At 34.7% G+C, this 27524-nt stretch overlaps 2 protein-coding genes, 1 non-coding gene and 1 pseudogene across 3 annotated transcripts; 2 read left to right on the top strand and 2 right to left on the bottom strand.

Annotated features, from left to right (window-relative positions):
- Positions 1-470: 470 nt before the first annotated feature.
- Positions 471-578, top strand: LOC149492670 (small nucleolar RNA R71). The gene has a single exon (XR_016318996.1). It is a non-coding gene; the product is annotated as a small nucleolar RNA R71 (small nucleolar RNA).
- A 2326-nt stretch (positions 579-2904) lies between these two features.
- LOC149492671 (uncharacterized) lies at positions 2905-3827 on the bottom strand (annotated as a pseudogene).
- A 14592-nt stretch (positions 3828-18419) lies between these two features.
- LOC149492672 (uncharacterized) lies at positions 18420-21162 on the bottom strand. The gene is made up of 3 exons (XM_089716108.1): positions 20817-21162; positions 18719-19540; positions 18420-18611 (listed from the first exon to the last, which is right to left on the bottom strand). The coding sequence occupies exons 1-3, from the start codon at positions 20821-20823 to the stop codon at positions 18583-18585; spliced, it is 858 nt and encodes a 285-aa protein (XP_089572234.1). The 5' UTR covers positions 20824-21162; the 3' UTR covers positions 18420-18582.
- Positions 21163-25322: 4160 nt separating this feature from the next.
- On the top strand, positions 25323-26976 carry LOC105647999 (AT-hook motif nuclear-localized protein 23). The gene has a single exon (XM_012234238.4). It carries the CDS (start codon positions 25657-25659, stop codon positions 26560-26562), a length of 906 nt encoding a protein of 301 aa, XP_012089628.1. The 5' UTR covers positions 25323-25656; the 3' UTR covers positions 26563-26976.
- Positions 26977-27524: the final 548 nt, after the last annotated feature.

The raw sequence follows: 27524 nt of genomic DNA on the forward strand, positions 1-27524 counted from the left end.
CATTATTAGGATTACCATAGGATAGATTAGGATGGTTCCTTAATCTATTATCATATGAGTTGGAATAAGGGTAATTCTTCCTTCCTTGATTCATCACATAGTTTACTTGCTCCAAAGTTTGTGGATTTAAAGAGTCCATCATGCATTCTCCAATTCCGTGTTGTCCATTACACCTATCACAAACTTACATAATAGAATTCACAAGATTAGTGGTTAACATGTCCAATTTTCTTACCATATTATCCACCTTGGCATTAAGTGCTGTAATGGCGTCTATTTCATAGACTCCTGCAGTTCTTTTCCTTTCAGAATTGTTTTGGTAATGGCTGTTGCTTGCCATCTCTTCTATTAACTCGTAGGCTTCATCAATTCCCTTCTTTTCAAAGGATCCACCTGCTGCTGCATCTAAAGTGATTTTGATGTTAGGAGATAATGCATTATAGAAAGTTTGTACCTGTAGCCACTTAGGCAAACTGTGATGTGGGCACTTTCTCAACAAGTCTTTGAATCTTTCCCAAGCTTCATACAAGCTCTCTTGGTCATGATGAGCAAATGTCATTATCTCATTGCGCAACTTTGTGGTTTTTGAGGATGGGAAGAATTTTGCTAGAAACTTTTGAGCTAATTCATCCCATGTTGTGAAACTTCCAGCGGGACATGATTGTAACCAGGATCTCGCTTTATCCCTAAGAGTGAAAGGGAAAAGTCTCAGTTTGATTGCGTCTTCAGAAACACCATTCTGTTTGAAAGTATCACAAATTTCCAGAAAATTTGTGATATGGGCATTAGGATCTTCACTAGGCAAACCCCAATATTGGATTGAGGTGGAGAGCATTTGGATAATAGCGGGTTTAATCTCAAAATTATTAGCTTCCACCCTAGGTCTTGTAATCCTTGAGGTTGTCCCATTCAGATTAGGTGTTGTGTAATCTCGCAAGGTACGGATCGGATGTTGAAGTGGAGGCCGATTATGTTTTCGTTTTCATTTTCATTTTTGTTTTCATTGGCCATGTCTGCTTGTTGTTCGGATTTTATTTCTCATGCTCTTCTTGCAGCGTTGTGCCTACGAAAAGTTCTTTCAATTTCTGGATCAAAGATTAGAGGTTCAGTCTTCCTTGATCTTCTTTGCATAAAACACTTGAAATAATTCTTAAAAGAAAGTTAAATAAAAATAAAAGAATGTCTAAATTAACAATAGGGTAATTCGTATTGATATTGATAACGTTAATCCCCAGCAACGGCGCCAAAAACTTGACAGTGATTTTCACAAATGTACGAAATCGCAACAAGTAATATAGAGTAAGAGATTATCGTATCCACAAGGATTGTTTATCAAGTACCAAAATTCTGTTAACCTATTATTATTTAAATGATGATAAAAGAGAATTGCTGTAAGGAAAATAAATTTGAAAGTAAAAACAGAAGGAGATCAAGCACAAAGTTTAGGTGAAAAGAAATCAGGGATTTAAACTACTAGGGAATTTGATTTCACTTAATTCTATCCAACTTATTCTATTAGTTCATTAATCAATTTTAATTGTTCAACTAGGAAAAACAACCCTAGAATTACTAACAAGCTCTCCCGATGTATTGTTAGCTATTCTAATCTAGTCTAATTACCTATCTTCCAATAGTGAAATCAAACATAAATTAGATCTTTCAGTTTTGTGGTTGTTTTGTGAGATCATTAACTTATGAAAACCCCCCTTGAGTCAAACCATATAGCTTCCGTGTCAAGTTATTGTTCTCAAGTAATTTATTATCTTTTTCATATCAAAAACCCTTCTCCCGATAGCGATTATTGAAATAATTCAATCCAGGGGAAAAATTCTGCCTGAAAGCTTTAAGCACAATAATAAATTATAACAAGAACAATGAAAAACAAATCTAATATTATAAATTGGAATCGAATTAAGTTACATCAAATCCCTAGTATAAGAGTTTAGCTGGATATAGTAATTAAATAAAACTCAGTCATACTTGAATCAATCATCATACTTAGTTATAACAATGAAAAGAAAAACAAGATGAAGAGTTTAGAGATAAAACTAGATCACAGCTATGTGGATGGCTTCCTTGAATCTTGGCACAAATCTTGGATGCTTGAAGTCTTTTAAGAGAGCGAGAATTATGCAGAAAATAGCCCAAAAATGAGATGTGCAACAATGAAAAGTTCCCCTCTTTATATAGAGCTCCTCAAGGCAAATCTGACTCCGTTTAGGAAATAGAATCCTTATTTAGTGCAAAATCCTCTATAGGAGATCATGACTGTTTAGGCCTTGGATTTCTTATTAATTGGGACTCCTTTCTCTTCCAAAATAGGTCTAGGTCTTGTTTAGTACGTTTAGGAAACTCTTCGAGGCGGGCCCATGTGAGGAAAAGATTGATTTGCGTCTTTAGTTCACCCTAGTTCTGCCTTCGAAGCACGAGCGTGCCATTATGCACGGCTGGGGCGTGCTTAAGTCTGGAAGTTTGGCTGATGGAGCACAGGGTGTGCTAGGCAAGCACACCCTGATGAATCTTTGTGGCACGGGCGTGCCATATAGCACAGGCTGGGCATGCTTGTCCCTGTCCTCCCCAGCTAGAGTTTGCAATAGCACGCCCTGAATTTCTTCTGGGCACGACCGTGCCTTCTAGCATGCCTCAGGGCGTGCTCACTCATGACTCTCCCTTGATTTCCTTAGTTTTTAGCACAGTTGTGCTCCTTAGCACGGGCTGGGTGTGCTGGAGGCCGAGTATTTTGCCTTGCAATGCCCTTTTCTGTGCTAAAACCCTGCAAATTTCTCTCAGATCAAGCGGGTTATGATTCAAGGAAGCTCTGAACAAAATTATACTAAAAAGCAAATCAAAGTGATAAAATTTACTAAAAAATCTAATAAAGACTATATTAAAAACACTATAAAATTAACACCTATCAAGAAGTTATGGTTTGGAACACTTGTGCCTAGGAACAAATTTCTCATCACAGTTAAAACACAACCCCTGAGTTCACCGTTTCTGCATCTCGTCTCGGGTAAGACGCTTCACCAGAGTGGCTGTCTTATTCTTTGTTGGAGATAAGGAACTCATCTGGAAAGTTGGACGAATTGCTGTCTTTTGATGTAGCAATTGCTCATCCCTCATCTGAGCTAAACCGATAGCGTCTTTTAATGTTTTTGGTTTAAACATTCTGATGCCGTCTGCGATTTTTGGTTTAAGGCCACCCATGAATGTCCCCACCAAAGCTTTCTGGGTCCATCCTTGTACTCTACTTCTGAGCCTCTCGAATTCCTTTAATAGTCCCTTAAGAGCCCTGTTTATCGTATTTTTGACAAATACTCGTCAAAGTCTTTGCAATCGGTGGGGCCGAAGCGAGACCACAGTTCCTCAGAGAAAATCTCCCATGAAACATCCTTTCCTTCTTCCTGATGAGTCCGACGAAGCCACTGCCACCATTCGTTGGCCTCCCCTCATAGGTGGTAGGAAGCCAAAGATACCTTTTCTGTTTCTAGGGTTCCTTGATATTTAAAAAATTGATTCACTCGGGTGAACCATTCTGTTGGGTCATCACCTGAATATTTTGGGAACTCAAGTTTCGCCAATTTAGAAGAGAACATAGGTTTCCCTTTATCGTTGCATTCATCTCTGTTGATGCGCATCGGGCTGTGAGGGTCACTAGCGCTGCTAGATACATCCCTGCTAGGAAGAGCAATTTCAGAGAATTTCGTTATAGCTACCTCTATTTGTTGTAGCTTATAACTGATGCCTTGTTCCATTTTAGTCACACAATCTTGGAGCTGGCCAAGCCCAGCTTCCAAATTTTCAATACATTCTTTGTTTGTTGCCATGGAGAAAAGAAAATCCAGGCTCTGATACCACTGATAGGTTGAAATAACCCAAATTTTTATTTTTGAAACTTTTAAATTTTTATTAAATTACAATCTCGATTTTCAACTATATGAGCTGTAAACACCAAACAATCTTAATTTGTGTCTAAAGTTTTGCGAGTTGTGCCCAAGCCCAAATATATTGTCGGAACTTTCGATTTGAGAATAGTTAAAATTTTCGAGAAATAATATGAAACTCTAACAATTTAATCTATTATGAATATATATAAATTAATCATCCTAAAATCAAATATCATTACTATTAATATTTTTATTAATATTGAGTAAATGGAGAAAATGTTACTGAATCTAACTAAAATAATCAAAATAAATCGAACCGGACCTAAAAATCAAATTGATTTTTCGAAAACCACACGAATAACTTGAAAACCAAGTGAAAAGCATGCAAACCGAGCCAAATCGAGCCAAATCATTGAATCAGACCAAACCGATTCGAATTGAACCAGAATGATCTAGAAACCGACTTAGTTTCTTTTTTTTCTTCCTCTCTTCTTCTTCTTCTACGCGTGCGACAACCTCCTCTTCTCCGGAGGGACTGCGCTTCCGGCCACCGCACAACAAGCACGAGGTGGCGGACGACTCATCTTGTGCCACTGACTAAGTTTCCACCCTCCTCTCATGCAAATGAAGCTCCAGCGGCACAATCGGACCTGTTTCCGCAAACCGCACCTGCTCTTCAATTTTTCGGCAAAATCTCGCTGTTCGGTGGATATCAGGCATCGAGATGGGACCCAATCGACTCCTAGTCACCTCCGAAATGTTTCCCCTCTATTAACTTTGAAGATGGAGCTCGTATGGCGGAAGTGCCATTGAAGGCGATGGTGGAGCGATTGTCGAGCTTGATTCCGACCGATCGGCTCACCAAATGCACAAATGAAGCATGGATTCGAATTCCTGGTGAATTTTCGAGTCTCGGGGTATAAGCGCCGCTCAAATCCAGCAGAGGCACATTTCTGGCCACCATGCACGGCGGCCGGCGACACTCCGGCGAAGCCCCAAGAGACAGAATGATCTCCTTTTCGCGCTGATCATGGAATCGTCGCTCGATTCTCAATTGGTACATTATAAGACTAATTTCCCCATTTTTGGTATAAATTCTAAACTTAATAATTATTGGTTGATTAGATTGAATTTGAATGAATAATCAATCAAATATAATTTTGCTAAGAATCAGTCGGTATAATGTAGATGCAAATTAATTCTGAATATTGTTAAATGTATTTCATGAACATTAGTTACAACTAGAAGGTTTGGTATTGAGATAAGAATTCCTAGCTAATATTTATGTAAGCTAATTTAGGAATTTTAATAAATATTGTTAGGAGTTATAATTTAAGGCTTAGACAAATAAATAGTTTTAAAGCAATTACCAATATCATTGGAACAAGCTTGGAGGTTAATATAAATTGTTAATTAATTGATTTGGAATTATTAAGTGTATATATGTGAGTGTGATGGATGATATATGTAGCCTGAAGCGAATGGTTTGGTTGGATTGATTGTCCGATGGATGGGCTATGTGAATTGAGTAATCGAATGATTGATAAATAAGGTTATGGCGGACGGAATGAGTTGATGTGAATTGCCCGACGGATGAGCTTTGATATTATATTGTTGAATCGTGGTTTAGTCAAATTTTAGGGGAGATTCTGCCAAAATTTTGATAAAACCTAGGCTAGTCTTAATTAATAATATAATTAATAGGTTTAATTAGATTAATTCTTTATCTCTACTTATATTATTATTATCATTAGTATTCATATATTTATTTATTTTCATTATTAATGTTCATTATTATTATTATTATTTATTTTATCATTGTTGTTTATTATTAATACTATTTATTTATTTATTTGCATTTGAGTATGGATGTCTAATTGTGCATTGCATTACCATGTTTAATTGATCAATATGTTTTCATTTAATTGCAATGCTTGATTAGTTGTGATGTGATAATGCTATGCCTTGTATGTGTGGAGTTGGGATGAAGTGGGTCACCATGAGTTTGTGAGGATGGTCTATATGATATGGATCCTGAATATGATGAAATTATGATATGATATGGAATTTGACCGTCAGGCAGGGTAAATGGGAGATCGGCACCCCCATGTGCACCTGATGATACGGATTATATGGAAACCACAGGGTGGCTTCTTATTGGGCGCACCTGATAATCTGGATTTGAGGTAGCCCGCAGGGTGGCCTCCTATTGTGTGCGCCTAATGATCTAGATTTGATAGAGACGACCGGGTTGCCTCTTGTTGGTATATAAAAAAAAAAGAGAGAGAGAGAGAATGGAAAAGCAATGAGAGGGCTGGTCAAGTGAGGATTAGACCGGTCGGCCATGTATGGGGGATCAACTCCCTAGTGCACACATATATGAGGGCGAGCCATGTGTAAGGACGGCTCGTTGGGGTTTCAGTGACTCCACAGACTAATTTCCACGTGATGTGATTATGTGAAGATGTTAATAATTGTGAGTGCTGGTGATATGCCATTTGTGTGAGTGGCTGCGTGAGCATATAACTAGTCAGATGACTAGATTGATATATTTACACATTTATGTGAATGCGTGTGTTGTGCAATAATTATTACTCCTTAGAAAACTCACATGTTTTGTTCAATTTTTCAGGAAGTTCCTCTTTAATTCGATTTAGGCTATGTTTCTTCGCTGCAAGTCTATAAAGAAATTTTCCTAGTTCCATAATTATTTTGCTATGTAACTATATGTATAAAAAGATATGTATATCAAACAGTTAGTGACGCCGCATTCGTAGAATTTACTTACATTTAGTCATGTCCTAACATAGACGAAATAATTCTGTGAGCCCATATTAGAAATGTGATGTATTATAAATTGGGCCCGAACTGTGGAATGTTGTAGATGATAAATTTGGGCCGAGATATAATAAAATCTTGAGGTTTATTTTTCCTAGTAATATGGGTTGAATGTTTGATAGTAGATTTTAGTGTTTCAGGCTTACTACGGGCCTCGGGGGCCTTAAGCATACTTAGGCCCTAGTGCCGGTCCAGCCCATGGAAACGGGTCGTGACATAGGTCCCAGTCAAAGCCAAAGAGAATTAAGTAGAGAAAATAAGGAGTTTTAAGTGTTTTTTCATTCATGCCTTTCTGCTGTAGATACAAGAGAATAAATAGGAAAAGAGTGTAACAACTTGATCCTATTCTTAAGGCCATAAACTGCACTTATTAGATAACTAGCCAGATTTTGCTTCCAAAAATCAGAGAGCAAATTGACTTAACAAATAAACAAAAATAAATAAATAAAATAATATTGCAGCAAACCAACAAACTTAAGCAGATGCTTAGTCGAAATATTTTCTACTTTGGATAGGCATCCTTGAGGACCTTCGTGGCTTATCAAATTCTTTCTAGCTAGAGGTTGCCTTCATTAGTTCATGCCCATTTCAAGACTAACATTGCTTAAATCGTTCTAAAAGACTTATCAAGATGTGTTTAATTGTTGTTAGAAAGAAACTTAGTAAAAGTTTCTAAAGTTTTGTATAAACAGTAGCATCTAGGGGTTTATTCTTATATTAGTTTTATATATATATATATATGCAGCAAATCTTATACCTTATATCAAAATTTTCACAAAATGTGCTAAGGGAAGTTGGGAATCAAATTACCTAGAAGAAAACTATGCCGGAAGTCGAAGTTCTCTGGTTAGAACGACCGAAAACATGCTCCTATCCACTTAACCCTTTCTTTCTCACTATTGCGCTATAACTAGGCAGGAAAATGGGAATGGGAGTCGACTAAGGAAGACCGGTGCGGTCATGGGAGACCTAGACTAGGTGGTCCTTGGCTAGTTTCACCGAAAAATGCACGGTGGGATGAAAAGTTGACTATCCCGATCGCAACTAGAATCGCAGCTTCACCGGATTGCTGCGTTAGCTACAACAGGAAAGGAGAGAGCAAAACCAAGTGACGTTGCCAGAGAATGGAGCTAAAGCCGACCAATCAAGCTAAAGTCACCGATAAATCGAAGGAGACGCTGGAGACGCGATTTCCCGATCAAGAACAGAATCGCAGCTCTTAGCTATTGCTGCGCCAATCGAAAAAGTGATGATGGAGAGAGAGCACGGTGAGGAGGCAACAGCAGTAGTAGGAGGTGGCGTTCGCCGGACCAAGTGGTGATCAAAAAAATAGAAAGGGATCGGGAAGGGGTCTCTCAACGCTAGTGGAAAGGAAGGGAAAATATATTTTGGGCAAAAACAGTAACTTTTTAGTTTCTAGGGCTTTCTAAGCTGATTTAGGTTCGATTTGAGTCCGGTTTGGCTCAAATCCTGGGTTTTTGCTTGGTTTTTTATTGGTTTGGGGTTTGTAATGAGTTTATATTAGTTAAAAGGTTTGGTTTAACAAATATAAAAAATGTATTTACCTTAATTTTTGTTAAATAAATTCACAAGGTATTAATTTAATTATATTAAATATAATAATGTTCTATAATATCATTGCTTTAGAATTAATAATTAAATTTTTAAATGAAAAATTTTGAGAATAAAATTTCGGATTGTTTAAAAAATCTTTCAATTTTTAACGATTCAATATAACGATTCGATTTTTATGGACGCTCTACCGATTTTACTTGAACAAGTGATTTTAACAATCTTGTCTACGTACTTAGCTTGACCTATTAAACAACCTACTTGTACTAGGATCTTAACTTCAATCTTGTCTATATGCTTACTGTATAGTAAACTTTTACTTTTCAGATGCTTTGATTGTTAATTCTTAGTTTATTACACTATCTATCTTACCATTTTTCTAACCAACGCTTCTTTTATTTCTGTGAATCCTCAAAGCTGAATCTTTTCTTCTTATCTTGATACTTATTCGTATGTTGCCTGAATTCTTAATATTTTACCATTTCATAGCTATTGATATTTATTACTATTAGAAACCTTCCTTACAGAGTCCTTGTTTTTCTTTTTCAGTTTGTCCCCTAGCTCTTCAATAGTTCCTATGTTTAACGTGCCTTTAAAATACAATGAAAATAATATTTTCAAACTATAACATTATTAAAACCAAGTAGTTAAAACAAGGTAAGGATATGGTCATTATAATAATATATGTATGGATTTTTCAATATGTTAAAATTGTTCCTCTATTTCAAATTTATTTCAATTGAAAATGTACTCAAGAAAGCAATTGTGAATCAAAACTAAAAATTTTTAATTGAAACAAATGCAATCGTGATTTTAAATGCTTAAATCGAGTCAGCTAGATATACAGTTCAAATTATTTTATAATAGTTCAAAAGCATGATTTTTTTAGTAAAAGAAACTAGATTTTGTGAAGCTTTTCATCCAAGGAATCATAAAGATTTTTAAATAGGTAGACACATCAATATTAAATCGCTCAAAGCTATTTTTAACATTTTAAAAATTCCTTTTTCAATTACCAATCATTTCAAAAGGTCAAGAAATAACAATTGCTTCGAACATCAAAACCTTTTCTAAAAATTTTATGAAATTGGTCTTGTATATTTTTAAATCAAGTAGATTGGATTTTAGAATAATAAAATGAAATTAGGATATAATGCTATGTCGCGAAAATTAAAAGTCGGTCTACAAGATCTAAAGTTTTTCTATTTATACTTTAAAGCATTATGTATACCTAAAGAGCCAAATCCAAAAGAATTTGACCCTAACACTACAACAGTAATATTGATCATTAAAGTTTATAAATGCATATAAATGTAACTTAAAAATCAAACTAAGTATCATTCAAGATCATAAAAATGTCAAATAGTCAAATAATTTATAATTTAAAAGTATTACGTCCATTAGTGGTTTGAGGCACATCCAATTATAGGAACTCGACGAGCTAAAAAGGAACTGCCTTGGGATTTTAGGTTCATATTCATAGGGTAAGGTCTAGATACTTTAGAACAACAACCTACACTAATTCCAAACATTATTATTATTATTATTATTATTATTATTATTATTATTTAAGATTCACATTATCATAAGGAACTCTAAATACTTAATTCTAACTGTTTATTCTAATACTCAAAATATATTTAGTAGTTTGTGAAAATTTCTATTGTTCATATACATATTTGTTCTTTTCTTTTATCAAACAGTAATGATACTTATTTTACTTATTTTATGGAAGGACTTTTGCTTAAAGCATACATTTTTTCCAAGTCCATCAAGCTAAGGACACAGTTTTCATTGAAAAGAGTGCACTGATTGATCAGGCCATTGTACTTTCTTCCAATGTCTCCTGTGTTTCCAAAGCTTTATAAGGGAATCTTAAACTATTATTTATTTATAACTACATTTAAGTTCCAACACTTAATTTTTCTGCGTCTATGAGATGACGAATTTGCAACCATTTTAGTGCATAGTGCATCCACCTGCACCAAAACAAAATTCAATCCAAGGTACCTCTCCTTTGTTGGTTACGGCTGATCCCACGTAGGGAGAGGGTCAGACAACTATAGAATCTTAATTCTTTTAAATTTTTGAATTGCTAGTCCTTAATGCTAGCTTAGAAGCAGAAGAAAAACTGTGTTAAGCAAGATAGAAGCCCTAGTGTTCCGCAATTACTTATTAAGGCCCTAACATTTGTTGTGATACCATTTTCTTCACGACCTGTTACTTTGGCCTGGACTGGTACTAGGATCTAGATAGACTTAAAGCCACCAAAACCTGTAGTAAGCCAAAAATATATCCAACAACTTTTCTATTCAATAAAAGTGGCCTCAAGCCCAATATCATCATCATTCCAATATCATAAGTCTTGGGCTCGCTTGACCCATATCATCATGTTCAATAAAAAATCAATTTCCAAAGTTCTCTAGAACTATATTAAAATATTAAATGATAGAAATTCAATAAGTAATATATTATAAATTTCTAAATTTTGTTACACATGACTATCGTAATTGCGGAACAATTTAAGAATTTAAAACTTCACTTTAATACACTAAACAAAAGTAATCAAGGTCCATTTTCAACATTTTCTTTAGATGTCGGGTGGTAGAGGATCATGAGTTACTAGAACACATGTAACCTGAAAAAATATTAAGGTTAAACTCAGTGAGTAAGGTTAGATAACCCTCCCACCCCACACAATCACACACATACATAAATAAATTAATCTTGTGATCCGACTAGTTATATGATCATGCAGACGAACACACAAATGACATAAGAACAACAATAAAATAATATTAACATCTTCAAATAATCACATCACATGAAAATTGGTCAATTGCATCACTAAAATTCCTGACGAGCTGTCCTCACGCATGGCCTGCCCTATCATCACGTGTGCACCAAAGAACCAATCTCCCATGCATGGCCGACCGGTGTCAACCTTACTTGACCAGCCCTCTCATTTTTTTTATACTCTCTTTTCTTTTCCACACCAACAAGAGGCCAACCTGTAGTTTTTCATATCATCCATATCATATGTCATCAGATGCACATGGAGACGTCGATCTCCCCATACATAGCCGATGGTATCATAGACTACCCTCACAAACCCAAAGGTGACCCACTTCATTCCAATTCCACACAAGCAGGGCATACATGTAGCACATTACAACTAATCAAGCAATATCCAATAGCATCAACTAATGCAACACAAATAGCAATTTACCAAATAATGCATGTCTAGCATTTAATCGTGTATGCATAAATGCAAGGTGGATTATGCGAATTATCTAACATTACTCACTGTTCATTTGCTTATAGCAAATCGTTTCTCAACTTCTCGATCCTCTATCAGATGTCGACGAACTTCTTAAGCCCCTAAGAACATATATAAACATATATAAAAGGATATAAATAAAAATATTTTTACTTAAGGTTAAATCCTTAAATTGTAAGATTTCACTAGAAGATTTTATTGTTCAAATAATAATTTGAGTTGGAATGAATAAATTAAATATTAGTAATATTTTTAATAACAAAATTGAATATTTATTGTTTATTTTGGTATAGTTTAGCAAGCTCTTGGCTTTGGGGTTTTGACAATATAACTATGGGCTTGAGTCCACTCTGTGAACTTAGACTTTAAATAAAATCATTGGACACTTAGAGCTCATAAGATAAAAAAAATTGCATTTTTTATTTAACTAAAATCTGAGAGTTGAAAAATAAAATTACGGATTGTTTCATATAGGTTTGGAGTTAATTTGACTGGACTTATTAAAAGGCAAGTTGAACATAATTGTAAATCACCACGGAGTTGAAGTCAACCAATTATGTATTCTGTAATTTCTATTAGGTTCTTAAATTCTCTATTAGATTATTTGTTTTATTATATAAGTGGTTGATTTTATTTATATATAAAAATATAGTATTGTTTATTGATACTTCATTTTTAATCAACACTCTTTTCCTAATTACTGAAATATCTCTTTTATTTTCAAAAAAAAAAAAAAATGATTAAGCCTTCGTAATGATATATATATGCGTGTGATGCAAACGCGTCCAAAATGATCTTAATTGGTTTTAATAAAAAAAACAATATTATATATAGTAAGGCACAAGAAAAGAGATTAAAGTAAAAGAAATCCCCAAATTTAAATATCTTTTTCCTTTGAAGAGCGTGGGTTTTTAGACTTTTACAGAACCTTAATCTTGTTTATGTGCAGCAACAGCTCTTTGGTTTAGTCACCTTCTTTTGTGGACTTTACTCATTTTGTTATTAGTTTACAATATTTTTATTCAAACCTTTAACTAAAATATTTTTTTCCCTACACGTGGTTGGGCACCCTATGTAGACCAATTTTTTTTTAAAATATTTAAATAAAACATATCCAATAATTAATTTAAATAATAAAAAAATCATCCTAGGTGAATTTTTTTGATTGGATAAATGAGTAGCCATTGACATCCCTAATTTATTAAACTATAAATCTTATATATGTATTAGTCAAGTTCATTATACCGATTGGTTGGTTGGAGTTTCTCCATCAATTAACCTTCTTATATTTTGGATTACACCTTAATATTTTATTTTTCTTAAAAGGTTTACAATAGCAATAAAAACTTGTACTTTTTTATGAGGTAGTTATTCAATTATTCATGAGAAAAGGTTATACAGATTATTGGATTTTAAATTTTTTTTTTACTTTATTACACAATTATTTAATTATTAGTTCAATGCTAAAATCATAGGTAAAATACATACATCTTTTCTGAATTAAAAATAATAATAATAATAATAATAATAGAGTACTTTCATGATAAGACATATATAAATATATTATAAATTTCAAATAAGAACTTCCTAATCCCTTTCGGTTAAATCAAACTATTCTACTAATAAAAAAAAATATCAAACTATTGCTTTGCTTTAATTAGTTATATCAACTTAATTAATTTGCATAAAGTAATTTGATTTCAAGCATCAACTAAAATTACAAAAATCAGAATTTAAATTCAAGGGAGTAATGTAGTATCGTAATTTAATATATTTTTTAATATAAAATAAATTTCATATTAAAAATAAATTAGGTTAGCTAAATGTTACTTGAACAAATTCCAGCTACATATTAGTGATAAATAGGGGCACCCTTATCACATTACATTGAGCCGGTCAAGCAAAGTTGGCATTGGCAGCTAAAAGAGGAGAAAGTTGGAAGAGAAGGGCCGTCCAGGGTGGGAGGAAGAAGACAAAGAGGATGGGGCCCACGCGCCGCAGCAACAATCTCCACTTGCCAACTCTCTCCCCTTGTTTTTGTGCAATACTCATTTATTTAAATTAATTATATACTAATTTATTTTAAATTACATTGTCCTTCTCTCCAAACGCAACCAATAATCTTGGTCAACTTTGTTCCTTAACCATAGTTAGTTTTCACCAGCATGGCAACATCTATCAGCTAACCCCACCCACGCACTCCTAGGGTTCATTTGCTCAAATGTTTATATCATTAGATGACATAGCTCATATTTTATGACACCCACTCTCCTTCAATATTGCGTGCAATTGACCGCCCAATTACATCAATTTCCTCTACCAACGCAGATATATGTTAACACGATGATTGAGAAAGACTTATATGTTAATCAAAAATGGTTTTTTTTTTTTTTCTCAAATAAAGGTATTTTTAACAATTCACTAAGAAAAAAAAAATAGCAATAATTAAAAAAATTTTAATTAGTTTGGTATATGCATTGTCCCGTACACCGGGTGATATGCCGATGATAGATTTAATTTTAGTTGTTTCATATAATTGAATATAGTAAATCTAGTTGGTGAGCTTATTGACGGAGAAACTAGTATATGAGATAGTCAGCTTATCAAGTCCATTTTCTTACCACATGAAGTGGAGGAGATTTGAACCTCTTAGCGCAAATTGTATTTCATATCTCTTAGGATCTGTCAATAAATTAGTTATTTTTGGTACTTGTTAACTGTTTTAGTAACGTTTAGTTGTTAGTTGTTTGAATAGCTTTTCATGAAATGCTAAAAGCTAAACATTACATGGATTAACTTTTTATAAAACGCTACGTTAACCTCTAAAGCTAGTTCAAACGCTATGTTACCAAACACTATAAATAATAGCTTTTAGCATTTTGATCAAAAAGTCGTTGCCGAACACAGCCTTAAATGTAGCAGGTAAATTGAAATGGGATCTTTACGGTACGAACAACTTATTATATGGTTCTAAACTCTAATATTTTAAGTGATAGTTCAAGCTCCTCTTCTACTTCTAGTGATTATTGTTAGAATTAATCTCAAATAATTCCACAATAACCTAGATCATGCACACCACTAGATTCAACAAAATAGATTGAATAAGAAAAGGTTGCGTACCTGACATCGTTGTTCGTCGATCTTGATGTGTAGAATTAGGTTTGCAGCCTTCCAGAGAATTGAAGAATCGATTTTGCGGAAGCAGTACGAAAGGAACGTAAAACTGAATCGTATTCAACTCCTCTGGGGACCACGACCTTTATATACCTGTAGGGTTAGTACAATTCCTATTTCGGTCCTTTAACGAAATAGGAATTATATAATGGTCTCTACACTTAATATCTATAATTAGTTGATACCTCAATAGTCAATTATTCACAATCAAGACCACATTTGAAATTGACTTTACAATTGGACTGCTGTACATATTTAATTTTACATATTAAGCCCACAATAGAAAATTAAATCCAACAATCTCCCACTTGGGCGAACATATGTTAAATAAAATACATACACCAAAATGAGCTCAACAAACGCAGTCATACAAGGTATCCAAAAACAATCTCGTCCATTAGTTATATTGATAAAGAGCTGAAGAAACATTCGCCATAGATCTCATGACTAAGTTCATCATCAACTACATTACCAATACCCCTAAATGACATAGATTCATTATAGAAGTGTAGCATGAGAACTACATGTAATGTGATCATCATGTCTGTTTCCAACTGGTCACCAACAAAAGTGAGATCAAGCAAAACAATAATAATAATACAGAGTGTAACCATCAACCAAAATGAGTACTCAACAAAATTTCATAATAAAACATATCCAAAATAAAATAGAGCATTCAAAAACATAATGTATGCATAAAGAGCAAACTCCCACTAAAACTAGACAGTCTCAAACAAAACGATACCCATATGAGCGGTGTGCTCATGGAAAACTTTCGGTATCACTGCCTTTGTAAGCGGATCCGCAATCATAGAGTTTGTTCCAATATGCTCTAAGGATATCTGTCCACTCTGTACCCTCTCCTTCACAGCCAAGAACTTAATCTCAATGTGTTTTGATCGAGAAGAGCTCCTGTTGTTGTTGGAGAATAAAACGGCTGACTTGCTGTCACAATACAACTTCAGTGGTCTTTCTATTCCACCTACTACACGCAGCCCAGTGACAAGGTTTCTCAGCCAAATAGCTTGATTGGATGCCTCATAAGATGCTACAAATTCAGCTTCCATGGTGGAGGTTGCCACTAGAGTTTGTTTCACACTCTTCCAAGAAATAGCACCGCCAGCCAATAGAAAAACGTAGCCAGATGTGGATTTTCTACTATCTTGGCATCCAGCGAAATCAGAATCAGTATACCCAATGATCTCAAGCTGATCTGATCTCCTATATGTGAGCATATGTCTCTTAGTCCTCTGAAGATATCTCATGACTCTTTTGGCTGCTTTCCAATGATCCATTCCTGGATTGCTGAGATATCTACCTAACATGCCAACTATAAAAGAAATGTCTGGACGAGTACAAACTTGAACATACATAAGACTTCCTACAGCTGACGCATAAGGAACCTTTTGCATTTCCTGAATTTCAAGTTCACTCTTTGGACATTGTTGATTACTAAATTTATCACCTTTTGCAATAGGGGTATCCAATGGTCTAGAATTCTGCATACTAAATCTCTTGAGCACTTTATCAATATAGCTCTTTTGTGATAATCCAAGAATACCTCGAGAACGGTTTCGATGTATCTGAATCCCTAAAACAAAAGAAGCTTCACCTAAATCTTTCATCTCAAAATGCTTTGAAAGAAAAACTTTGGTTTCATGTAGCAAGACTTTACAATTAGTAGCAAGAAGTATGTCATCCACATATAAGACCAAAAAGATAAACCTACTCCCACTGAACTTATGGTACACACAATTTTCAACAGTATTTGCCTCAAAGCCAAACGAGACAATTACTTGGTTGAATTTAAAGTACCATTGACGAGAAGCTTGCTTGAGTCCATAAATGGATTTCTTTAATTTGCATACCAGATGTTTTGGATCTCCAATTATAAAACTTTCTGGTTGCACCATATATATTGTTTCATCAATGTCGCCATTGAGAAACGCAGTCTTAACATCCATTTGATGAAGCTCAAGATCAAGATTTGCAACTAAGGCCATGATTGTCCTAAAAGAATCCTTCGAAGAAACTGGAGAGAAGGTTTCTTTATAGTCAATCCCTTCCTTTTGAGTAAAGCCTTTTGCTACAAGACGTGCTTTATATCTCTCCACATTACCTTGAGAATCCCTTTTGGTTTTAAATATCCATTTGCAACCAATGGGTTTCTTTCCTTCAGGTAATTGAACAAGATCCCAAACTTGATTGTCTTGCATAGACTTATACTCTTCGTTCATTGCCTCAATCCACTTATGAGAGTCAGAACTCTGCATGGCATGATAGAAACTAACTGGATCATCATCTATCATGTCTACAGTATCCTCATGTTCCTGAAGAAACACTATATAATCATCTGGAATAGCACTTCTTCTCTCCCTAGTAGATCTCCTCAAAGGCATTTGAACAGACTCTAATTCTTGAGGTTGTTGAATTTGTTCTTGAGGAAGAATAGCATTGTCTTGAATTGGATCTTGAATAGGGACAGGAGCAACTGGAGTCTGTACGCTATCAGAAACAACAAAAGGAATGAGAAGCGAATCATCCTTACTTGGTTCCTCTTCAAAGACAATGTTTCTTTCTTTATTTCTCCCTCCAAAATCAACATCCTCAAAAAATGTTGCAATTCTCGTTTCAAAAAAAGTTCTGGAAGTAGGATTATAAAACTTGTAACCCCTAGACCGCTCAGAATATCCAACAAAGTAGCTGCTGATAGTTTTGGAGTCCAGTTTTGTTTCATTCGGCTTGTAAGGCCTTGCTTCAGCTGGACATCCCCAAACATGAAGATGCTTTAGACTAGGCTTACGTCCAGTCCAAAGTTCATAAGGTGTTTTAGCAACTGCTTTAGATGGAATCCTATTGAGAAGATAAGCTGCTGTCTTTAACGCTTCACCCCACAGAGACTCTGGTAAAGTAGAATGACTAATCATACTCCTTACCATATCCATAAGAGTCCTATTACGTCTCTCAGATACACCATTCATGCTGGGAGTACCAGGCATTGTATATTGAGGGACAATTCCACATTCCTGTAGGAAAAGCGCAAAAGGTCCTGGACGTTGTTCGCCTGAACCGTCATATTTACCATAATATTCACCACCACGGTCAGATCGAACAGATTTAATCTTCTTTCCTAGTTGATTTTCAACTTCGGCTTTATAAGATTTAAACACGTCCAAAGACTCAGATTTTTCATGAATGAGATATAAGTAACCATAACGAGAATAGTCATCAATGAATGATATAAAATATCTTTGGCCATTTCTAGCTGCAATATGGAATGAACCGCAAATATCTGTATGAATCAGTTCTAAAACATTGGATGACCGAATGGCACCTAGTCTCTTTTGTTTAGTCTGTTTTCCTTTAATACACTCAATACAAGAATCCAAACCTGTGTAATCAAGTGTATCTAAGATACCATCAGAAACAAGACGCTCAATTCTTGATTTGGATACATGACCCAAACGTCTATGCCAAAGTACAGCTGAGTTATCAATATTCAACTTTCTTTTGGTACCTCTTGTAGTAACATGCAGGGATTCATGATAACTAGTATCAATGTCTAACATATATAGATTATCACATTCATTCAAGCAACCAATACCCAAAACTTTTGAATTCATAGATAAAGTGAATATACTGTCTCCAAAAGAACAATGAAAACCAGATTTGTCCAAAAAGGAAACAGAAATCAAATTCCTTCTAAAAGAGGGAATAACAAAAGTATCTATAAGATCCAAAAAATAACCAGTACTTAAACATAATCTAAAATGTCCAATTGCCTCTACTTCAACCGGATCGCCATTTCCTACATAGACGTATCTTTCACCGTCAGTTGGCTTTCTGTAGTTGAGGCAGCCCTGCAATGAAACACTTATATGAGCGGTAGCACCAGAATCCATCCAATAAGTGTTTTTAGGAGCTGAAGTTAAATTAACTTCACAACAGACTAAAACAAGGTACTTACCCCTCTTTGCAAGCCAAATAGCAAATTTAGGACAGTCCTTTCTCAAGTGATCCGTCTTTCCACAAAAGAAGCATTTTGGCACATAAGGCTTCTTTTGTACTGGATCTACAGCAGTAGCAGCAGCAGGTTTCTCAATAGCCTTTTCAACAGTCTTTGCAAAAGGCCTCTTTCTTTTCTTGTTCTTGCCCTTCCCAGCTGAAGAAACAAAATGAGCACTCTCTCTTTTGTTAGAATTCATCTTTTCCTCCTCATCAACACAATGAGAAATGAGCTCGTTAAGAGTCCATTTATTCGGCTGACAATTATAGGAAGTCCTAATTTGTCCATACTGAGAAGGAAGAGAATTCATAACCATATGGACTAAAAGGTCATCTGGTAAAGCCATACCCAGCGCCTTCAGTCTCTTTGCAATCTGAGACATGCTAAGAATATGCTCCCGAACACCACCATTGCCAGCAAACTTCATGGAGGTTAATTTTCCTAAAAGTGTTCCCACTTCGGCTTTGTCATTCTTGACATAAGCCCTCTCCAGCTCGGCAAGATAGTTTTGAGCATTGTTCTTTTCAGCTGAGACAGAGTCTCGAACATGTTCTGGGACTCCTTTCTGCATGATCATTAGACCTAAGCGATTAGAACGCTCCCACTTCTCATACTGAACCCTTTGAACATCAGTGCTCGTATCAGTAAGAGGAGCAGGTTCGTCCATCCTGAATGCAAGATCCAAATCCATACAGCCCAGAAAGATCATAATATCTGATTTCCAAGACTCAAAATTTGATCCCTCAAGTTTAGGGACACAATCAGGATTAAATGACATGTTAGCTGACATCAGAGAAAATAAACAAATAGATAAGTATAAGCTCACAATCCACAAATGAAACAATTCACATAAGTAGAGATTAAAAATGGAAATAAGATACAGACACAACATTAATATTCTCATCTTTGGATGTAAAACATTAACTTGTAATTAGTATCTCAATGCAGCAATCAAATATTGATAACATAGTCCTGACAAATAATAAATCTTCCTTTGGGCCGATATATCATTGTCATGGAAAATAATCAAACAATTATCACATACTTATTGCCAACATGTATTCAAAACTCAGCCAGATAGCAACCTTCCTTTGGGCCGATTAACTATCCGCAACGAATTCTAATACACCTGTCTAATATTATAAAATAAATCAATTCAAGCAATAGAGGTCACTTTGGTGACTTATTGATCAAATCAATTTATTTTAATAAATATCAAACAGAATAGGGACTTAATCACTCCAAAATTTAATCTCAAGTTGACAAATTAAATCATTTAATTGTAATTAAAACAAAACAATTGCAATTAAATGAATTGATTGTCTAAATATTTAATAATCTAAAATTATTTAGTCCAAAAAAAAAATTATAATCTAGTCTTTAAGTCACTAAATTAGAGACTAAGTTATAAAATTGGACTAAATAAATTTGAATAAATAAATTTTGGGGATCTAATTTAATTAAATATATATCCATGGGTCTAGACGAAAGAAAACAGGAAATTAGGGGCCTAATCTGAAGTTACAGAAAATTAGGAGCCTAATCTGAAGTTACAGAAACTTAGGGGCCTAATCCGAAATTACAGAAACTTAAAGGCCTAAACCGAAAGTTTCCAGGGACCTAACTGTAATTTGCCATCCCTAACCCTAAAAACAAAAACTATAACAGGTCCGCCGCCAACCAAAAAACGATCTGAATTTTTTTTTTTTTTTTTAAACAAAATCCGGCAAAAAAAAAAAATAATAAATAAATATATAAAATATCACACGAACAATTAATCGTCAATGGCGTTTGTTCAAAACCTCTTACTTGTTCTTGGGGAATCCGAAGAACAGTGAGAAAAAAAAATTTTTTTTTTTTTTAATTAAACAAAACCCTCAATCCGTAAACAGTAGGGTAAACAAATAAAAACATACGAAAATCAATCTAAAATCTAGCAATTATGCACAAGGCTCTGATACCACTTGTTATGAATTAAACTCAAATAATTCCACAATAACCTAGATCATGCACACCACTAGATTCAACAAAATAGATTGAATAAGAAAAGGTTGCGTACCTGACATCGTTGTTCGTCGATCTTGATGTGTAGAATTAGGTTTGCAGCCTTCCAGAGAATTGAAGAATCGATTTTGCGGAAGCAGTACGAAAGGAACGTAAAACTGAATCGTATTCAACTCCTCTGGGGACCACGACCTTTATATACCTGTAGGGTTAGTACAATTCCTATTTCGGTCCTTTAACGAAATAGGAATTATATAATGGTCTCTACACTTAATATCTATAATTAGTTGATACCTCAATAGTCAATTATTCACAATCAAGACCACATTTGAAATTGACTTTACAATTGGACTGCTGTACATATTTAATTTTACATATTAAGCCCACAATAGAAAATTAAATCCAACAATTATTTCTGGAAAAAATTATGAAACAAAACGCTCCACCTAAAGTTAAACATTTTATGTACCATATTTGTCAAAGTTAAATTCCACTTAAAACATAATTATTGAGATGAAATGTTGTTGTTAATGTAATCTGCAATCGTTGTGGAGAAAAGGAAGAATCAGTTGTGCATATGTTGGTCGAGTGCCCTCAATCCTAGTGGATGTGGTTCTTGCGTCCTTTATAATTGAGGCCAGTTGTTAATTTTTATTTTTTCTGATTGGGTAACGTCGATTTCTACAAATTTCCTTCCTGATCAGGCTGAAGTTTTGTTCATGGTGGCCAGGCCAATTTGGCAAGGAAGGAACGTGTTGTTGCATCAAAATAAAAAGCTTTCAAAGACAGATTTTAAATCAAGTTTTGTCAGTATGGTCATTCTAGAAATAGCAAAATCTCAGCCCATCTAGTAATCAAACGGAGGGAAATCGTGATCGGCAACCTCCCATAACAGGCTTGTTCAAGATAAATTGTGATGCTATAGTAGGAGACGATGGAAAATGTGGCATGGGTATAGTTATTTAGAGACTCAAATGGAGATATATTGGCCAGCAGTTCACGTCTTGTTGATCATGATTTAATTCCTGAAGAAGTAGAAATAGAAGCAGTGTCATTTGCCGTCTTTACAGCCTTAGAGCATCTCCAATGCTAATGTGGATTGTGATTGATGCGTCATGTGGAAAAGAAGGCGTGAATGGTGATGTGGCTGAATGTCTATTTATAGACATTGAATTTTAAAAATCTCTCTCCAGTGCACTAGTTTTGAATCCGCTTCCATCCTCTTTTTTCTCTTCTTTTCTATACCATCTAGAAATACAACCAATCGCTAAAGGGCAATAAATGCTCACATAAGAGACCATCTAGAAATAGAAGATGTAGCAGACAATGTTTATTTATTTTTTTGACACCTCAGCTTGACATCCTAAATAGACATTAGCATTGAAGAGTATTTTTCAAAAACTTTTTCATTGTTCTGATGTGGCAATTAAACAAGAGCAATCTACATTTGCTGTGACATCCCGACCTGGCAAAGCAATCCTATGAGGGCGGGTAGAGCAAAGCTCCTAGCTAGCTTCTAGGATGGCAGGCTAGCTAGGGTAGTGAAATGCGGGACACAAGAATGAATCGAATCAATCGAAAAGGGGGAAACTAATCATCAAAGGCGCCTTTTGGTGGAATGGCTAGAGAGTTGGAAGAACTCCAGGGTTAAGCGTGCTCGCATAACGGAAATCCTAGGATAGGTGACCTATTGGGAAGTTTTCCATTTTACCTGCGGGATAAAACCGTGCGGGTCTTGCCAATCTTGTATGAGGATTTGGCTTGATCCAAAGCGGACAATTCCTTTGGTGATTAGAGTCGTGCGTGACAGTTGGTATCAGAGCCGGACCCCCTCCAATAAATGTATGCTTGGAGGACAAACCACGCGGATGCTGGTGGGCCTATGACGTCCCACTCGGCAAAGCGATCCTAAGAGGGCGGGTAGTGCAAAGCTCCTGGCTAGCTTTTAGGATGGCAGGCTAGCTAGGGTAGTGGAATACAGACACATGAATGAATCAAATCATATATCGAAAATGGGGAAACTAATCATCAGAGGCGCCTTTTGGTGGAATGGCTGGAGAGTTGGAAGAACTCCAGGGTTAAGCATGCTCGCTTAACGGAAATCCTAGGATGGGTGACCTCCTGGGAAGTTTTCCATTTCACCTGCGAGACAAAACCGTGCGGGTCTTGCCAATCTTGCATGGAGGATTTGTCTTGATCCAAAGCGGACAAATCCTCTGGCGATTAAAGTCGAGCATGACATTTGCATCTGCGGGACAAAACCGTGCGGGTCTTGCCAATCTTGTATGGAGGATTTGGCTTGATCCAAAGTAGACAAATCCTCTGGCGATTAGAGTCGAGCGTGACATTTGCATTGGAAATGCTCTTAAAGTTGGGTTTTAAAAATTTTGTGCTAAAATGCGATTGTCTTTCCTTAGTCCACAGAGTAATTGTGCGAATTGAACTAAGTACTAGAGTTTTTAATTGCCTTTTATTTTTCAGTGATTCCTTTATGATTTCTGATGTTGTTAGAGAAGGAAATAAGGTAGCTCATTCTCTAACAAAATTGGCTCTGTCACTTATGTTAGAAGAAGTACCATCTTCCATCAGTTCTTTTGTGTCGCAAGACAAACTTGGTTTCCATTTATATAGTTTGCAAGTTATTCGAAAAAAAAAAAAAGTGAATCTAGTTCATAAAAAATGTGGGAATACACTCTTTTTTGCAAAAGAAAAAAAAATACTATATATAAAATTGATTTATAAATACTTTGTTCAAAATAACTTATCTTTTGAAAATATTTTTTCAAGGATTCCAAATAACTCATTTTTTACTATTTGATTGTAACCTGGAAAGTTACTTAAAAAAATATTAAAATTTTTAACTTATAAAATCATAAAAATTTTTTATAAGAAATTCTATATTTTAAAAATTTATTGTTAAATATGAAAAAGTGCATAGAAAGTGATAAATTCTAATAGTCGTTAAAGATCGCTAGTGGTGGTTCGGGACTGGTGGATGTGACCGGTAGTGATCACCATCAGTCACTGGTGGTGTATTTATAAGATGATAATAAATTTATTAGTATTTGAAAAAAAATTTCCCTTTTAAAAATGAAAAGTCATTTACAGAGAAAAATAAAGATAAAACAATCACAATTTTTCATAAGACCTTTACAGATTTGTTTGATGTACGTGACTATCTATACACCAAGTGTAGACGAGTCTTATCCCAAAAGGACTTAGTTTCCATTTGACATAAAAATTATTTTCGGTTGATTGATTTTCACAAGCACGCAAAACATTTGAAAATTTTTCAAAAATTATTTTTCAGACAAGTTATTTTACAAAAATAAAGATAGACTAAATTGAATTAATTACTTACTTGACCCTCCCTTCTTCTAAAAAAAAAATTACATGACTTTTTTTTAAGAGATATTATTTTCTCTTTAGGAGCTGAAAGTAATAGTTAAGCCAAACATATTTTATAAGTAGTTTCTCTTTAATTAGTGCTCTTAAAATAAGTTTAGTTAAAATTCTTTAACTTATTAATGGCAATCCCCTTCTCTCTTCACATAAAAATTTATATGGTAAAATACATTGAATTTCCTTCACAATGTTATCTATATAGATATATATACACACATAATTATAAATGTCCTTAGAGTATTTTTAATAATATAAATGATTGATATAATTAATAAAATAAGTTGTCATTTTTCTGTTTTTTAAATTATTTATAGGAATTCATTTTTTTATCACAATTTTTGTATATTATGCACATGATTTATGTTTATTATGTAATATGAATTGGATTACCAAATATAGCTATGTTTTTTTTTTCTTTAATAAGGAGGCTTATATATATATTTTTATTATATATATATATATATATATATATATATATTAGAATAACACAATATAATATATAGAGATAATGGCAAATCTAGTAATGATGTGTGGTGTAAAATAAAAATATGAATATCTTTTTTATTAAAAAAAAAACAGGGATATATATCAAAATATAATTTAATGGTAAGAACATTACGACCCGATATTAGATCTAAATTCGAATCTCCATTCTCCTAATACTAAAAATAATAAAGCAGGGATAAAAAATAATAAAGAGTAATAATATTTTGGAATGACAATTAATTATTAAGTGGTAATGAGTTTTTCTTATGAAATGAGGTAACTATATACATGTTTTCGAGTGTCACTAAATATTTTCTTATTGATTGAAAATGAAAAGAAAAAGAACAAAAAGAATGTGATCCGGGCGGAAAATTAAGTTTTAAAAATTTAGATTGAATAGTTTTCTGAAACAAAAAAAAAAAAAAAAAAAAGGGTTTGAATAATGAGTTTTTCTACGATGTATGTTTATTTTTAAATTGAGTTTTAGGGAATGACTCATAAGTCATAACTTTGTCTGCGAGACTAAGAGTAGCATCAGCCTTCTTGTTCCTGCAACTCAGAAAATAAAGTAAAATTAAAAAAGAAATTCTAAACAAATGATTATTCTATATAGATATATATAAATATATTTAAACTTTCGGGTATGAGAGAAATAACTGCGTTTTGAGTCTTTGTCCCCTTTCTCTCCCCTTTCGTTCCTCCTTCCCTTCCCTTCTCTGCAGTCGTCGCTCCTCTATCTGTCTCTTTTCTTGTTTGATTTTCCTTCCAAAATACACATAACACATCTTTTATTTCCTTGGCGTTCTGAAGCTTCTTTCCTTTCCCTTCTTTTCTGTTCTTTTTTTTTTTTTTTAAAAAAAAAAACTCTAAATATCTTATCCTATTATTAATTAAATTATCAAACAAAACCCACAAACAGTTTTTAATCATCTATAATATTTTTTAATCCTTTTAAAAAATTCATTTCACCTTGGTTTCCTGTTTTCTTTCCTTTTGATGTTGGCATGGCTGGTTTAGATTTAGGCACTACTTCTCGTTACGTTCACCAGCTTCACCACAGACCTGATCTTCACCTCCAAAGCCAACCCGAATCAGAAGACCACGACTCCAATCGCGCCAGTGGAGCTGGTGGTGCTCTTGCCTCTCATTTCTCCTCTGACCAACATCAACAACATGAAGACGGCACTCATCAAGGCCTCGACCTAGTCGGGATAGCTGCAAACTCTGGCGGGCCAGGAGATATCGTCGCCCGCCGGCCTAGAGGTCGTCCACCGGGTTCCAAAAATAAACCCAAACCTCCGGTCATAATAACTAGAGAGAGTGCTAATACCTTACGAGCTCACATTCTTGAAGTAGGTAGCGGATGCGATGTGTTTGAATGCGTGGCAAACTACGCCCGTAGACGGCAGCGGGGGATTTGCATACTTAGCGGAGCTGGAACGGTAACTAATGTAAGCATAAGACAACCAGCAGCCGCCGGAGCAATTGTTACTTTACATGGAAGATTTGAGATCTTATCTTTATCCGGATCTTTCTTGCCTCCTCCAGCTCCACCTGGCGCAACTAGTCTTACAATCTTTCTCGCCGGAGGACAAGGGCAGGTGGTAGGAGGAAGCGTTGTAGGGGAGCTGACCGCAGCTGGACCGGTAATAGTCATCGCTGCATCATTCACCAACGTGGCATATGAAAGGCTACCTTTGGAAGAAGACGAGCAGTTGCAGATGCAGAGTAGCGGTGGTGGTGGAGACGGTGGTAGTGGTGGTGGAGTAGGGAATAACCCTTTTCCTGATGGCGCAGCAGCGACATCTGGTGGATTGCCATTTTTTAATTTACCACTCAATATGCCCCCTAATGTGCAGTTGCCGGTAGATGGGTGGGCAGGAAACTCCGGTAATAGGACTCCGTTTTAAGAGAAAGGCAACAACAATAAGAATTTCACGTTAAGCTACCCAAATTTGTAGCTTTTGTTTCGGATTTGAAGCAGTTCATACATAGTGAGACGAGATCGATCATGGGCTTTGTTGGATGATTAAGGTTAGCTTAATTTCATGGACTCTTGTATTCACCATCATCACATCACCATGTTTCTTCATCTTCTTCTTTATCTCCTGTGATGTTTTTAGGGTGTTTCTTTCTTTCTTCTCTTCTTTTTTTTTTTCTTTTCAATTTTTTGTTTTTAGATTTTAGAGTACTCTCTTTTCTATGGTTTCTGGAAACAGTCATCTCCTTGTTCATTGTGGAACTATTATCTTCTTTCTCTTTAATTCTAAAAATGGGTTTGCGAATGTATCACTATATTTTTTATGTGTTCATTGAAAACTGCAATCAACCACTAAATTTATTAGTAGCAATAACATGTAGTAACTAGGGTTTTCTTCCAATCTTTCCTCTTTGGATTTCACCTATAGGTGTCATATTTAGACTTATTCTCTGCTACTATTTTTCTTTTCATTAAAAAAAAAGAAAAAGTTCTAACACGAATTTTGGTCTTTGAAATAAACACTTGTTTGTGGGAATTGGCATATGGGAATGCAATTTTTTTTTTTTTTTTAAAAAAAGAAGAAGATTATTATTATTATTTTTGCATTGTTTTCAGTAGGGAATAAATATGACAGTATTAATTAAAATAAAGAACATACAGATAAGGGTTTTTAATTAGAAATGGGGATTCCTTTTGTGGTTGGATGATGTGTATAATATATAAGCAGCATGAGAGTTCCATTTACAAGTTGAATAGCTTGACTTTAATTTTCTTGATCTGTTTCTCTTGGGAATCAGCTAATCAACACACAATAGTTTAAATTTCTGTACTAACTAATCTAAACTATTCCCCCCATGACACATATAGACACACACACAAACTTTGCTTCTG

This window comes from Jatropha curcas, chromosome 11, assembly GCF_041381405.1.
Source record: "Jatropha curcas cultivar XTBG-Jc1 chromosome 11, XTBG_Jcur_1.0, whole genome shotgun sequence".
Lineage (NCBI taxonomy): Eukaryota > Viridiplantae > Streptophyta > Magnoliopsida > Malpighiales > Euphorbiaceae > Jatropha > Jatropha curcas.

What these genes read in the sequence shown, in the direction of transcription:
- LOC149492672 (XM_089716108.1), bottom strand. An exon ending in TATTTGGCTTGCAAAGAGGG is followed by an intron (nt 18,612 to 18,718) that starts GTAAGTACCTTG and finishes GTTTCATTGCAG; the next exon opens with GGCTGCCTCAACTACAGAAA.
- LOC105647999 (XM_012234238.4), top strand. Translation starts at nt 25,657, where the DNA reads ATGGCTGGTTTAGATTTAGGCACTACTTCTCGTTACGTTCACCAGCTT.